Source organism: Eubalaena glacialis, chromosome 19, assembly GCF_028564815.1.
Source record: "Eubalaena glacialis isolate mEubGla1 chromosome 19, mEubGla1.1.hap2.+ XY, whole genome shotgun sequence".
Lineage (NCBI taxonomy): Eukaryota > Metazoa > Chordata > Mammalia > Artiodactyla > Balaenidae > Eubalaena > Eubalaena glacialis.
In genome coordinates this window covers 6,426,666-6,440,793 of record NC_083734.1, presented here as the reverse complement: position 1 = coordinate 6,440,793, position 14,128 = coordinate 6,426,666, and the positions used below count along the sequence as shown (strand labels likewise).

The 14,128-nt window shown below is 39.9% G+C and overlaps 1 protein-coding gene across 4 annotated transcripts in view; it reads left to right on the top strand.

The window, feature by feature from the left end:
• MAP2K4 (mitogen-activated protein kinase kinase 4) overlaps nt 1–14,128 on the top strand; it is a 111,803-nt gene that overhangs the window by 65,887 nt on the left and 31,788 nt on the right. For 3 of the 4 annotated variants that reach the window (XR_009698598.1, XR_009698599.1, XM_061176853.1), the window contains exon 4: nt 10,974–11,093. The exons of the other annotated variant lie outside the window; for it this stretch is intronic. Coding sequence is in view for 1 of the 3 variants with exons in the window: in XM_061176853.1 (XP_061032836.1) it covers nt 10,974–11,093 (120 nt within the window). In the remaining 2 variants the exon portion in view is untranslated. The remainder of the gene's footprint in view (nt 1–10,973; nt 11,094–14,128) is intronic. 4 annotated transcript variants of the gene reach the window in all.

The following is a 14,128-nucleotide window of genomic DNA, read 5'->3' as shown; positions in this document are numbered from 1 at the left end:
AGGCTCAGTAGTTGTGGCGCACGGGCTCAGTTGCTCCGCAGCATGTGGGATCTTCCTGGACCAGGGCTCGAACTCGTGTCTCCTGCATTGGCAGGCGGATTCTTAACCACTGTACCACCAGGGAAGTCCCTTGTTTGTAGATTTTTTGATGATGGCCATTCTGACCGGTGTGAGGTGATACCTCATTGTGGTTTTGATTTGCATTTCTCTAATGATTAGTGATGTTAGGCATCCTTTCATGTGTTTGTTGGCAATCTGTATATCTTCTTTGGAGAAATGTCTATTTAGATCTTCCACCCATTTTTGGATTGGGTTGTTTGTTTTTTTGATATTGAGCGTGAGCTGCTTGTATATTTTGGAGATTAATCCTTTGTCAGTTGCTTCGTCTGCAAATATTTTCTCCCATTCTGAGGGTTGTCTTTTCGTCTTGTTTATGGTTTGCTTTGCTGTGCAAAAGCTTTTAAGTTTCATTTAGGTCCCATTTGTTTACTTTTTATTTTTATTTCCATTTCTCTAGGAGGTGGGTCCAAAAGGATCTTGCTGTGATTTATGTCATAGAGTGTTCTGCCTATGTTTTCCTCAAAGAGTTTATAGTGTCTGGCTTTACATTCAGGTCTTTAATCCATTTTGAGTTTATTTCTGTATGTGGTGTTAGGAAGTGTTCTAATTTCATTCTTTTACATGTAGCTGTCCAGTTTTCCCAGCACCACTTATTGAAGAGGCTGTCTTTTCTCCATTGTATATTCTTGCCTCTTTTATCAGAGATAAGGTGACCATATGTGCGTGGGTTTATCTCTGGGCTTTCTATCCTGTTCAGAAGAAGGATTTCTTTATCAGACATTAAGCTTATCCTGGAAATTATCCTAAGATTTGCTTGCAGTATCTGTACCAAAGTGAACTGTGGTATTAACCTGATTTTTTAAAAATTATCATTTATTCCTCATTTTTAGTTTTGAGGGAGCCCTTCCCCAAATTTATTTTGCCACATATAAGAAATGTTTGAAAAAATGAGCTCCTAGTTACAGGAAATAATTATCTCCAAGAGATAATTAATCTAAAAATCAGTTATGATATCATAAATCAGATTCAGCAAGATAACACACAATATATGTAAGGGTTATACTTACGATAGTTTCTTGACCTTTGGCCTGAGCACAGTTCCCCAAGCTGCCAGGGAGGTTCTGTGTTAGACCTAGGATGTGGGAAATTTGAATCCTTCATTTTTAATTGCACACGCTTGGGTAAGCCGGTTTTACTCTTCTGTGAGTAGTTTGTCTTGTACTATTTTGTCTGACTCTGCCTGAGCGACTGAGTCACGGGACTGCTGAGGGCAAAGCCGTTGTTGCCGCAGGGTCTTTTAAAGCTCAGGAGGGACGTCCTTTGACGCCGGCTGGTACTTCAGGCTTGGATCAGTATCCTCTGCAAATAACATTTATTTCACGCCCCATTTTGCGCAATGGTGGAATAACTACTGAATGAAAAGATTAGACACGCACAGTCACCATCCTCTAAGGTGAAGTAGGGCTTAGCTAAGCTCTGCTTAGCTCTCTGGCAGGGCTGGTTATTGCAACCAGTTCTGGGAAGAGCCCAGAATTCAGACCAAGTGTTTGAAGAAGCAATCAGGATTAGGTTTCCGGGCTAGGGTTAGAGAAATTCAAATCTGGGAGAAACCCCCCGCAGAGTTAGTCCAGAGATGGTCAGAATCCACTCAGAACAATCCAGGGACACAGGAGTAAAGAGTTAGGAAGAGTAGCTGCAGTGCCACGGTTCAGGCCCATGGCTGGAATTGAGTGGGACAGCAAAGGCAGATTGCTACCAGAGGGAGGAGTGACCTCCTGCAGGCCTGGACTGCCGCCCCCCTGTTGTTAATTAGGTCCGGATTGACTTCTTGCAGGATCGTGCCCTGTTCTTGTTTGTAGGCTATGAGAGAAAAACAGGGGAGAATAGGAAAGAATGAAAATAGGAGGGAATAGAAAGGAATGAAATTGCTGTCGCTAAAGAAGGAAGGCAGTGGAACTGTTATTAAGAGGGTGAACGTGGGAGTAAAGGTCTCATCTCACTGGAGAGTGGAGCTGATGCTGGACCTCTAGATGGGGTAGGAAGGTGTGAAGGTTGTCACTGCTGGTCACTATGATGAGCTTTGAGTCTTCTAATTGAGAAGTTTCCTGAGTTAATCAGAAAAGCAGTCGGCTCTTTGCAGTTTGTGACCTCATATTTAAGGGTTTCGGGTGTTTCCCTTTCTTGGCCATCTGCCTGACATGTGTTACTCCTTCCACCCTCAGTGCTCTTCCTCTACTCTTCCAACTCTCCTGCTGCGCTGGTTTAACTTTTCCTGATCCTGGGCTGCTAGCCGGATCTCGATTCCTGCATTCTTGCCTCTTCTTGGTATTGGGTCTTGACGTCAGTGTGCTTGAGCTGAGACCCAGGTTACCCCGCTGCCTGGTGGGAAGGACCAGAGCCCTCCGCCCAAGCGCGTCAGCGCCCACAGCCCAGCCCTCCCCGAGCAGAGCAGCGTGGGGCTTTCCCCTGCTCACTGGGTGGGCCTCCTGTGCAGGTGGGGCTGCGAGGGTCGGGAGGCAGCTGCGCAGTGGGGACCTCGCCGTTTCTGTCGGAAGTTCAGTGCTGAATAGCTGGCGTGGGGACCGTGAGCGCTGTCGGAGGAGGGTCATTTGAGTCTCAAGCGTCGGTCTTGCCCAGTGTTCTGAAGGCAGCGGAATGAGACTTGACAGGCGTGGCCCTAATTGGAAAAGCTTCTTTCTGATGGTATAGAGAACTTTGTTAGGCAGTTTTGTTGAGTTTCAAAGGTCCACAGCGCTAGCATTTGATTATCCAGGTCACTTGTGGGATGCAGAAGCCATGGCTGTCTTGTTCTGAATTGAGACTGGAGTCCAGTGTCTTAGGCTCTCATTCGATTGGCTAGATCACGTGGCTTATTAAGAAATCCACAGTTGATTGCCCCATATTATTTTATGTTGCTAATGTTGTGGCATTGCAATGAAAAGTGTAAGTGGTGCCCTTCCAGGAGTGGACAGATCCCAAGGATGTGGCAGGGCTGCCCCCCGTCCCTGGTGTAGTGGGGATTGGAACTCCTAGTCTGCGTGTGTTTCTTTTGCTGTTGCTCCTAGTGGATTCTTTCTGTTAATAGAATTGTATGTAGACCCCAATAAATAAAGTAGACAAAATCAGTGCTATTCTGGTTGATGTGATGGATAGGAGGTGCCCACCCACATCGGAAGCCCTTGGGGCATGAGTGCTGAGGAACCTCTGGGATCCACGTGGACAGTTTGGAAATGGTTGCTCTCGGTGAACTTTATAATCAACCATTTTTGTTTCTGAACATCCTGGACACCTAGTTTCTGAAACCCTCTACCTTCACTTGACTGACCTGATTGAACTGTGACATAGGACTGTATCCCAGCTTATGCAGTTATTTGGAGAAAAACCCGTCTTAACACACCTCACTCTAAATGAGGATACTCCAGAACAATATTTGAACAATACCTCCTGCACATTTTCTGTCGTTCTTTGTTATGTTATAGCCAGGCCTCTGTAATGGTTTGTATATCAGATTTCTCTCTTATCTCACTGTATTGTCATGGGTACCGAACTTGTGATCTTTAGGCCCTTAAATATTTCAGTGCTGAGGTTAACATTGTGCTCTTTACATGCGGATGATGTCATGAGTAAAGAGGAAGATGATACCACCCTTGTCAAGACTTAATCAAGCTTGTCCTATTAACTTTGTCCTCAGGGCAGGTCTTCCCACGATGTGATATCACATATGTTGTTGGAAGTGATCTCGCACGTTCTCTGATGATGCACAGCACAAGATATGTAGAAGGAATTAGTTGGGCCTCAGTATCCTCAGTGAGAGGAAGGGGAGGTCCTACTATTAATTAATTAATTTGACTAAGATACAATCGAGAGTTCATTAAATTGATTCTAAAGACTCAGATGGTTTTGCAATTAAGAATTAGTATCCTTTCTTTCTTCCTTAGTAAAAACATGTGTTTTCATAATTTAAAACAATTGATTTAACAGACACACAGTTTGTTACTCTTTGACATGAAAAACAGTTTTGCATCTGTGATCAGCACTCCAAATACTTTGCCTTTTTTTTTTTTTTTTTTTTTTACTGTTTGTTTTGGCTTATGTTGCCATCTGCTTTGACCTTATTAGTGATAGTATTGTAAGATATCATGGACATTTTTTTTATGTGATGGGTTTAGAAGACTCTTTAGCAGCTAAGGTTAAGTGTCTTGCTGCATCTGTGGGATATAGAATCTTTGTTTTGAAATTAGGAAAATAAGAATGCCTAGGATTTCCTGCAGCTCAGAAGAAAGTGATAGCCCACTGATGTGCAGCAGTGGTTTCTGGGGTTTTCCAACTTTGTATTGGAACTGAATTCTGGACATTTCTGCTGGGAAAGCAGCACATTTGTTGTAAGGATTGAATGTTTGTAAGAATCCAAGGGGACACTTGGGGATCTGAGTGTGATCCTTGCTCTCCTATCCCCTACCTCCCTGACTTAGGTTGATCTGAAGTCATCCACTGACTGGCAGTGGATTCCCCTTTGTGTTTTATTCTCTGACATATTAACCTTAGGAGGAGTCCCTAACCAAAGGGCAGGGACTGCTTAATGAACAAGGCTGCACTTCTGGCAGGGCAGTATTGGTGTTTGTGGATCCTAGGAACTGGATACTTTCAAAATACGTTTATTACAATGATATCAATTAAGAAATCCTTGTTCTCTTCATCGTTTGATTTTAAATGAAATGCTGTCGAACCTTCATTCCATCCCTCTTTATTTTCTGTGGAGAGGAGTCCACTCGAGATCCCATGTGCTGTGTTTGCCCAGGTACCAGCTCTAGGATTCCTACACGGGTGATATTTATCAGTGTCTACTCAGTCCAGTGTCTTAGGCTCTCATTCGATTGGCTAGATCATGTGGCTTATTAAGAAATCCACAGTTGATTGCCCCATATTATGGGGCATTTGATCGACACAGGGAGCATTTGATCTCATTCTTGTCCTGTGAGTGATTGCGCAAGCTTTCATCCCATTTTGGCAAGATATTTGACAATTACTTGAGTAGAGAATATAAATACTGTTGGTCACCTTAGATGGTGAGAGGCGCTCAGCTAGAGGGATGAGCCACAGCCACTGAGAGCTGAGTTCGAGCTACCTGCAGGTGATAGCGGATCCCACACGGCTTTGCCGAAGGGTAAAGACCTTCTGGTGCTCTGATTTCGGTTGGCGGTAAATTGAAAGTAGCACTTTGCCTAATGGCCCAAATACTAATAGCTTGCATCACTTTATTCCGTGTTAAATTGTTTTAGTCAATGCCTAGAATAATCTTTAAAGCCATACACTGATTTCCTCTATAGTTGTTGAATAAATCACCTTGCTGAGTTTCGTTGTGTCCGTGCCCAAATTTCTGATCGGGGAACTCCCCCCTCTCATTCACTTTTGAATACTCATACCTTATTCCTAACTTACTCTAAGCAGCCACAGATGAACATGGGCACCTTGTTACACTGTCCTCTGGACCCTCAGCTGAGCCCTTCAAAGACCCAGCAAGAATGTGTCATGTGAGAGTTTAGAGACTGTACCTGCCAGGACTAGTGGTCATGCCCTTTCACATTACTTTTCCCATTTATTCTGTTCCCCACATCTCTTTCCCCATGTATTTTCTCCATTTCAAAACAAAAACACAGATGGAGTATCAGTTAGAATTGATAGACATTTTGTAAGTTTATTTGACTGTGTTGCTATTTTCAAGTCTGTCTTTCTGAAGTCAGCTCCTGGACTCCTCGGTTCTTGATTCCTGATATGTTTGCAGGTGACGTGTATCTTTTTTGCCTGGAACGCCCAGATCCTAGAAACATCTGTCGTACACATTGTAGAACTACTGTTTTTAATCAAGAACATGTATGACTTATCAGTCTTCTTTACCCTGAGTCTTTCGAGTCTGTGATGACCTATTTTCTCCTTCTCTAAACATGAATGGGATCAGGTAACCCAGAGGGCCTTCTCCACACACACATTATCCAGCAGATAGAGCTGGTCATTGGCCTGACCTTTCCTTATAGCTTGAGTTGGCAGGTAGAACAACTCTGGGATTTTGGTGAGAGTCCAGAGTTCTTGCATAGGACACAGGCAGACACAGACTGGGGTCCTTTCAGGGCGGGCCCCAGTGCTTTGGTGTGTGCCTGGCTTCTCTAGCAACTGAGCTAGCTCTGAGAACTCTGACACGGAGATGTGGGTTAACTCTGAATCAGAGTGGGTGGCAAGGACACTACCGGAATCAGCTAGGTGTTCATTTAGCGCCCAGGCAAAATGCTCCTTGGAGACCCGCTTCTGAGGACCTACCCTGTGGGCCTTTTTTCATTTACTCTTTGCCACAGTTGAGCCATCCTGGCCTTACCCCATAATAGCGAGTGAGTCATCATCATACTCTTTCCCTTTATCCCTTCTCCACGTCATTCCTGACCTCTGAAAATAAATTTAGGAAAGGAAGAGAAACGAGAAAGCGACACTAATGCAGTCATAGTATCTCAGTAAGAAGGGGTGAAATCGGTTTCCTTAAGAGTGTGTACTGCCTGTTTTCACGCATCCTCTTGGCTTCTCTCTCTCTGCCCTTTCCACCCCAGTCCTTCAGTGAATTTAGTTTTAATAGTTCCCCCAGTCCCTTTCCACCCTAGTAATGTGTCTTAATCAACTTGAAAGTCCTTCATACTTACTGGTGTTAGTTTTGTCCCTAACTATTCATCCTTGATGAGTACCAGCAAATTACGTGAGAGGTCGGGTTGGCAGGGTTTGGAGGTAAGGCGGGAGAATAGTGTGTGTGAAATCCCAGTGAAAAATTAGAGGACATCTAGAACTGTGCCATGTTTAAATAGCTGTTCATATCAGTAAAGGAGTATTTATACTTTAAATTCAAGTTGTTAAAAATTGAGGCATTCCAGATGAGGCCAGGTATAAGCTGTCAACATTTAAATTTACCAGTGACTTGAAGATGCCACATTGTACAGGAAGAAGGAAGGCAAACTTTCAACCACTTCCTGGTATTTCTGTATGATTGGGACTGTTCTCAAAGTGGGCATTGCCGGGTTCTGTGCATGAGGTAGGAGAGGGCAAGAGGGCAATTTCTAACTTAAATTTTTTAGCTTGTCCTGTGGAACTTCTTAACTTTCTATAACTGTAGCTTAATCCTTACAGAGTTCTAGTAACTGAATTTGTGGCTGCTTCAGCCAGTGGCACGAGTTGGATTGGCTGCTTTAGAAAAGTGAAGCTCTTTGGAATTTTTTTTTTTTAATTAGATAAGAACCATGTATAACACTAATAGTCATACAACCAGGGAACTAGGAATTTATCTTTTTTTCCCTTTGCCTCTACTAAGTGTCTTTAAATGAGAGTCATTTTGGTGTTGCTGATCTGTAGCTACATGCAGTTTTTATTGGCATTTACCTGCTTTTAAAGCTTTATTAGAGTATAAAACAGCTTTGTATACAGATTTGGACAACAATTTTAAAAATATTTTTTTAGCTTCAGGTATATAAATTTCTTCACTGTAGCAAACTGCTTATATAAGTAGGGTAGTAATTCTTGTTTTGCTTTAAAAGTGTTTTCTCTACATTATGTTCCAAATAAAGTAAAATTGTAATAATTTGAAAATACTTCATTATTGGAAATGCTATGTAGGTTGATTTTCAAAAAGTAGTTTAGTTTGTCCTGAGAGAATGTGATAACTTAAGCTAGGTTAATAAAACAGTGACAAGTAAAAGCTCAATAGCCCCATAATGAAGAAACAAGAGTAATTTTAATGATATTTGGGTGAAAGAGAAACTTTTCTTTAAAACTTAAGGTTCTTGAGATGATTTTCTTAAATATTTTCTATTTTCTTAAATAGAAAAAAGAAAAGGGTTTGCTGAGCCCAAATAAACATTAGCCTTATCTAACTTTAAATTTATGGTATCAATAAATGAAAATTTCCTATAATTCAAGGCATTTATCAACACATTTGATTTCTGAACATTTAAATTACAGGAGAATTTCAAGTAGTGTAATTGGCTTCACCTTTGCATTTGCATTTTCCAGTACCCTCATTAAGGACAGCTTTGTAAGGGGAAGGGAAGTTTGTTCTCAGTGATGTGTTCCATTTTTAGCGATTATGCTCCCTTCATTAGAGAATCCGAGCCTTACTTATTTCAAATGGTAGAAATTTTTTCCATACACATTACTTTGATGTTCAATTAGAAAAACTTTCCTGGTAGTGACTTTTATTACTAAGTATTTTGTCATTTGAATCATCGATTATTTGTGTTTTCCAACTTGAATTACTTATTGAATTACTGAATTAAAATCCTTAATTTGAAGCTACTGCTATTGTAGGAGATGTATGCTTATAGTTTATCTCCTCTTTGAGTCCTTCAGGCCTTTTGAATTAGCTTAGTTTATTAATTCCTCACATATAATAAATGTTGCAATACGACCCTAAAACTTTAGTATCAGTATAATTAAGAGCTAGCTGTACTTGCTCAGTTTTAAACAATTGAGATGCAGTACCAGCAGCTAGTCCTCCAATGCCCATCACTTGGACGAGATGTTCAGAAAGCATGAGGAGGTGGTGACAGGCATCGTTAGAGCAGTAGGCCATCCAGCAGCGCCCCCATGTTCTCTTTCGTGCTAGCAGTGGCATTAAAGAATATTTTACAGATGGACAGATTTTCCTACCATGCTGACGATCTCAAAGTGCCAGGAACTCTCTCTCCAGTATGGTTAGTAATAATCCTATTAAATCAATTAGATGCTGGGACTTCAGTTAGGTCTCCAGTTCACAAAGTAACATGTATCCTTTCTGTAGCAACAGCAGTGTTTTTAGAAATTGGTCCCCGAGAGTCAGTTATTGATGATAACTACTGAGGTTTATTGTAAATTTAGAAAACCATATAACCAGTTTAGGGAAACAAAAAATAAACTAGAAAGGGCATCTTTTAAAATAGTGTTTTATAAGTGTGTGTGTTAGTACACTTGTAAATAAGGAAAAATAGTAAAAATAGAAAAAAAAAATTTTAATCTATTAATAGTGAGAATTCTTTAGTAGGTAGAAATCTTCTGCAACCAGAGGATCATTTGCTTTTTCTTCCCTGTTTGTCTCTAATTACCAGTTCTTTGTCTTTTAAGTTTAGATACATAGGATTATTAAGTCTTTTAAAAATAATAGCGTTCCCAAATTAGTATTTTCACAGCTACACTTTTAAAGTATATTTTTTAAAACAGGAGTTAATGTAATTAAAATGTTTACAAAAATTTCAATGCCATGTTTTGAGCAAATACAAATTACATCTCTGGGCTAATTTGACTTTTTAAAACTATCCCTTTTGAGCAGACATTATGCCGATGTTGATTTAAAAGCAAAATTATTAATCTCCAAACTATGAAAGTACAGAAATGGGAGGGGGGGATTTTCTCAATTTTAAAAGTACTAGTCTTACTTGTTTTTATTTTTCATTCTTCTTATTTTTTTCTTATTTATCTGGGCGGGATATTCAGTGTGAAAGTTTGGAATAAATCAGTATGTACAAGATGGATGCCAGCTAGTAAATTTTATTTGGTATGAAGTACTGTAGCTAGCAGGCTGTAAATTTTAAGTTGCAAAATTAAATTTGTTTGTATTTGGAATATATGGAATTCCTCATTTAGTGTGGGAAAAATGAAAATGAGAGAACCCACTTCTATTCCTTATACACCTGCTTATTGTCGTGTTGCATGGAATACATCTTTTGTATCTCTCTGTGCCTCTGGCTTCTCTTCTGTAAAATGGGTTCAAGAGTTTAATTGACTGCCTTACCCTTTCAAGAACACTGAGGACAGATACCTTGAAGTCTTTGGGAGACAAAGTGCCACCTTGTATATTTTTTGATACTAACTTGCCTTGTAAGTATGTGCTATGTATTGTACACAGTGGCGCAGTGTGACATTGTGAACTTTTTTATGAGAACAGAGCTGTTTGCATGCCTTGTCATTAAACTATAACTTCATTATTAATATTTTACACTGTCTGAACTTGATTCTTTCCTGTCTCTAGTGCAGTGGGAGCTGTCGCTCTGAACATCTCCATGTTCTGTACAGTTCCTGGGTGGGTGGCAGGGCTGGGGACCCTTATCTTTTTTGGCAGTCTTTTAGAATTGTGCAGAGTCGTCGTTGTACAGGTGGGTTGGGGGTATACCCCAGGTCTGCAGTGTACAGGGGAGGACCTCATCATCTGAGGAGTAGACAAACAGCCCTCTGTCTCCTCATTTTTAGATTTTCCTCCACATGTTTATGCTGCCCTGCATTCTGACTCACGAGTTGGAGAGTCAGGTAGAACTTTTTGTTTTCAACATGCAGAAAGTGTGGTGAAGGGGGAAGATACCAGTACAGGATTTGGGAGACATGGATCGTAGTCTGTGTGCTGCCCCTACGCTAGTTCTCACTTTTACCTGTCCTGGGCTGTTTTCCATCTCTAAAAAAGGAGGATGCTAAGGCGTAAGGATGCCAGGGCGTGAAGAGGGCTGTTCTTGCGTTGAATGCCCAGATTCCATACAATTCTGAAATGGTGATTAAAAGTATGTATGAAACTACTGATAATTATTCAACGTAAACTGTTTAGAGGATGGCTTGTTAGGATTTTCTTTATATTTGCCTGCAGGGCATTCCTTCCATCATCATCAGTGAATGCTTGTGGTTAAAAAGCCCAGTGTCCCTTAAAGAGTACCTAAGTGCTATTTTGTCAAAAAATTTTTTTCTAAGTGCTATTTTGTTTTTCTGTGATAAAATTATTCTTGTAAAGTATAAGGAAGATGATAATTTTTATGTCTGGTTAGTATTTGTGAAGTCTGCTTGGGATTTTTAGTCTTGTGGTAGTGGTTTTTCTTTGGTTTCTAAAGTTGTTTTATGTTTTTGTGACAAATTTTGTCATTTTTTTCCAGAGAATTCGGTCAACAGTGGATGAAAAAGAGCAAAAACAACTTCTCATGGATTTGGATGTAGTGATGCGAAGTAGTGATTGCCCGTACATTGTTCAGTTTTATGGTGCACTCTTCAGAGAGGTAGGAATAAACCTAAGCTTGGGTCTTAGCTGACAAGTGGACGTCTACTTGGAATAAGTAAGAGGATGGCAGGATTTGATTCTAATCTTCAGTTAAATGCCGTACATTAGTAATACATTAATTTCTCAACATTTTAGTATATCGCCATGATAATTTACACATTAATTTCTACCATTCATGTTCCTTTGGTTAAGGGGTGAATTTCATACTTTAATTATATTAGTTAATTAAGTATTTTATGGCTGCCATTTGTGAATTCCATATTTCCTTCTTCATATGTAAATATTTTCTGTTTTTTAAGAACCTGACAAATCATCTGGCTTCTAAATATGTTACTGTATTTAGATCTATCTCTTTTGTCCTTGAGCTCCCTCAGTCCTCCCGCACCCCTTCTTTAAACTTTTATTCATTTCTGTCATCAAATGTATCTGCATTTAGCATAAGCATTTATTCGTGTCCACCCACAATCCTCAATAAAATTCATCAGACATGGAAATTAACAGCTGCAGTAGAAATTCTTTTATCTAATTCTGCTATCCAGATTTTTACGTAGAAACTAGAACTTTAGTTTCTTGGTGTCAGGATCATATATCTCTTTTGGTCTCTGACTCTCCTGTATCCTGCTACAGGCTATCACTTCTGCCTGCAGCTGTCAGTGCACTTGCTCATTTCCAGTCACCCCACTCCCTAAAGCAGGGAAGTGAGTTGGGGTCAGGAAGTAAAGGTGGAGCTGTCAGTGAATCAGATACTTTATGGTGTCCTGGACAGTTATCACACACTTGTGATATTTAGTTAGGTGAATGGGAATTGAACTGAACTCTTAAGCGTTTTAAATACTCTTAAAAAAATATCCATTATCATTCTGAAAATGTTAGGATGAGCTGGTACTGGTGGGTTTGTTATGAACTGGTGAGGAAAAACTGCACCCACCCTGCCCTTCTTTTTGGGACTGGATCGCAGAGGGTGTCGTTTTGGGGGTTTTGTTATCGTTATTGACTTAAAAAATACTATGTTGTAAGACAGGACTGAATGTTACACTGAATAGAAAGATAGGAAATCTTATCATTGGAGAAGACCTTAGAGGTTCATCAATTAATTCTTCACCCAATCCTGAAATATTTATTTATTTTTCTGTGCTCTTAATAGATAACTCTATTAACCAGAAGCGTTCTCCTTCGTGATAGAGCCCATCCCTTTGTTGAATCGCTAATTAATCACTATTCGTTTTGGACTCACATAGCTTCTTTCTCCTCCTGTCCGTGTACTTTTTTGACTTGAGTGTTCATTTTTATGACCAGATCTGTTGAATTTGTTAACTTTCTTCCCCATGTCACATAGTATTACATCACATCAGCACACACAGTCATGTATTTAGGCAGGTAACTGTATCCTGCACTGAAGTATTATATACTGTTATTCTGTTTGTAAGATCATGAATCTGGAACTTTCTTCATGTTGCACAGGAATCTTGCCATCTCCTCCTCCCTTCTTCCCCCAAACCATGAATTTCTTCTTCATAATCATAAATCCCCTGGCCACACTACTCTTCACATCTCATGAAGAGCAGTAGTTATCTGGAATGGACTAGATTTTCCCTCCTAACTGGATGCCATAGTCAGCTTTTCATGCTGTGCTCACTGTCTCCGTAGACTCTCACGGGCTCTGTCTCAGCCCTGATTCACCTCCATAGTGCTCAGGTATGCCAGTTTATTTCTCATGTTCATTTACTTGATAATTCATTTAAGCAACATTTAAATATATAGCTCCAGGCTAGGTAGTGTGAAGGCTGATTTTATGAAAAGAAAGCAGAGTGATTGAAAAGTTACTGGAAACAAAACAAAAAGCTTGGAATAGTATCTGAACAGGATCGTTATGATTTCTTATGAACAGCCGGGTAAAATTCAGTTTCATATCTCAGGAAGGTTGACTGGAATTGAGATATGCATCTATAAGCACTAACATCTATTGAATGCTCTATAGATGCCACATTTATTACTTTCACAACAGTCTCGGGGAGGTTGGTGGTATTATCCCCTTTTTCCAGGGAGGAAACTGAGATTTGAGTACTAATTTGACAAAAGTCACACAGCCAAGAAGTGTCACGGACAGGACTTCAGAGACAAAAATCTCACTGTTCTTTCTGTTATACCACAAGTGGTCCAGGGATAAAGAACTTGAGCTTCATTTAAGAAATAATCTGCTTTTTAAACATTGCAGTTTTTGAGTATGATAAGATGAAGGCTCAGGAGCTATATAGTTAAGTTGTGTGAAGTCACAAAATGCCTAGTTAGGCTGAACATGAAGCCACCCTCCGCCCCCCTTAGATCTTAGAATGCAAGAAGTAATAGGTACTTTCTGAATAATGAAGTTTTAGAAGCAGAAAGTTCACCTTGAAGAGTGCATATGCATAGTCAAAGTGTGTAACTTTCCTGAAGCTACAATGGTTAAAAATATAAACAATTATTTAATAATGGTTTGGAGAAAGATTTTTGAGATAGATCACTTAAAAGAAAAGGATCTTTTGTTGGTGACATGACCTTCAGTTTTGATAATAGACACAGAATTCTGGGTTTATGAAAGGAAAGACTGGACATGAATGAGCGCATTCAGGACTTGTTGTGAGAGAGACGAATGCTTGTAACTCCCATCCCTGTGAAAAGCCTCCAGAGTATTTCATTTCACATAATTTATATGACCACGGGACATCAGCTCTTGGTCTGATCCAGTCAACCAACAGTCATGGAGCCATGAGATGTTATTTTTCTTCTTCTTGGCAGCAACAATGTAGAGGTTAATCTTGCCATTGGGTAATATTGAGCCTCTGAAAGTTCCATAACTTTATTTGGAGCAGTGAATAAATAACATTTAATACTGAAGTTGGTAACTCATTTATTGCTGTTGTCTCCAACCATGTGTATACTTCTTTCTAGGATGAAACTAAATGAGGATAAGAAGTCCAAAATACAACTTGGATTTTATTTAGAAAATTTATTAAGACATTTAATTGCACAGGTTTCTAAATTCATTTTCAGACT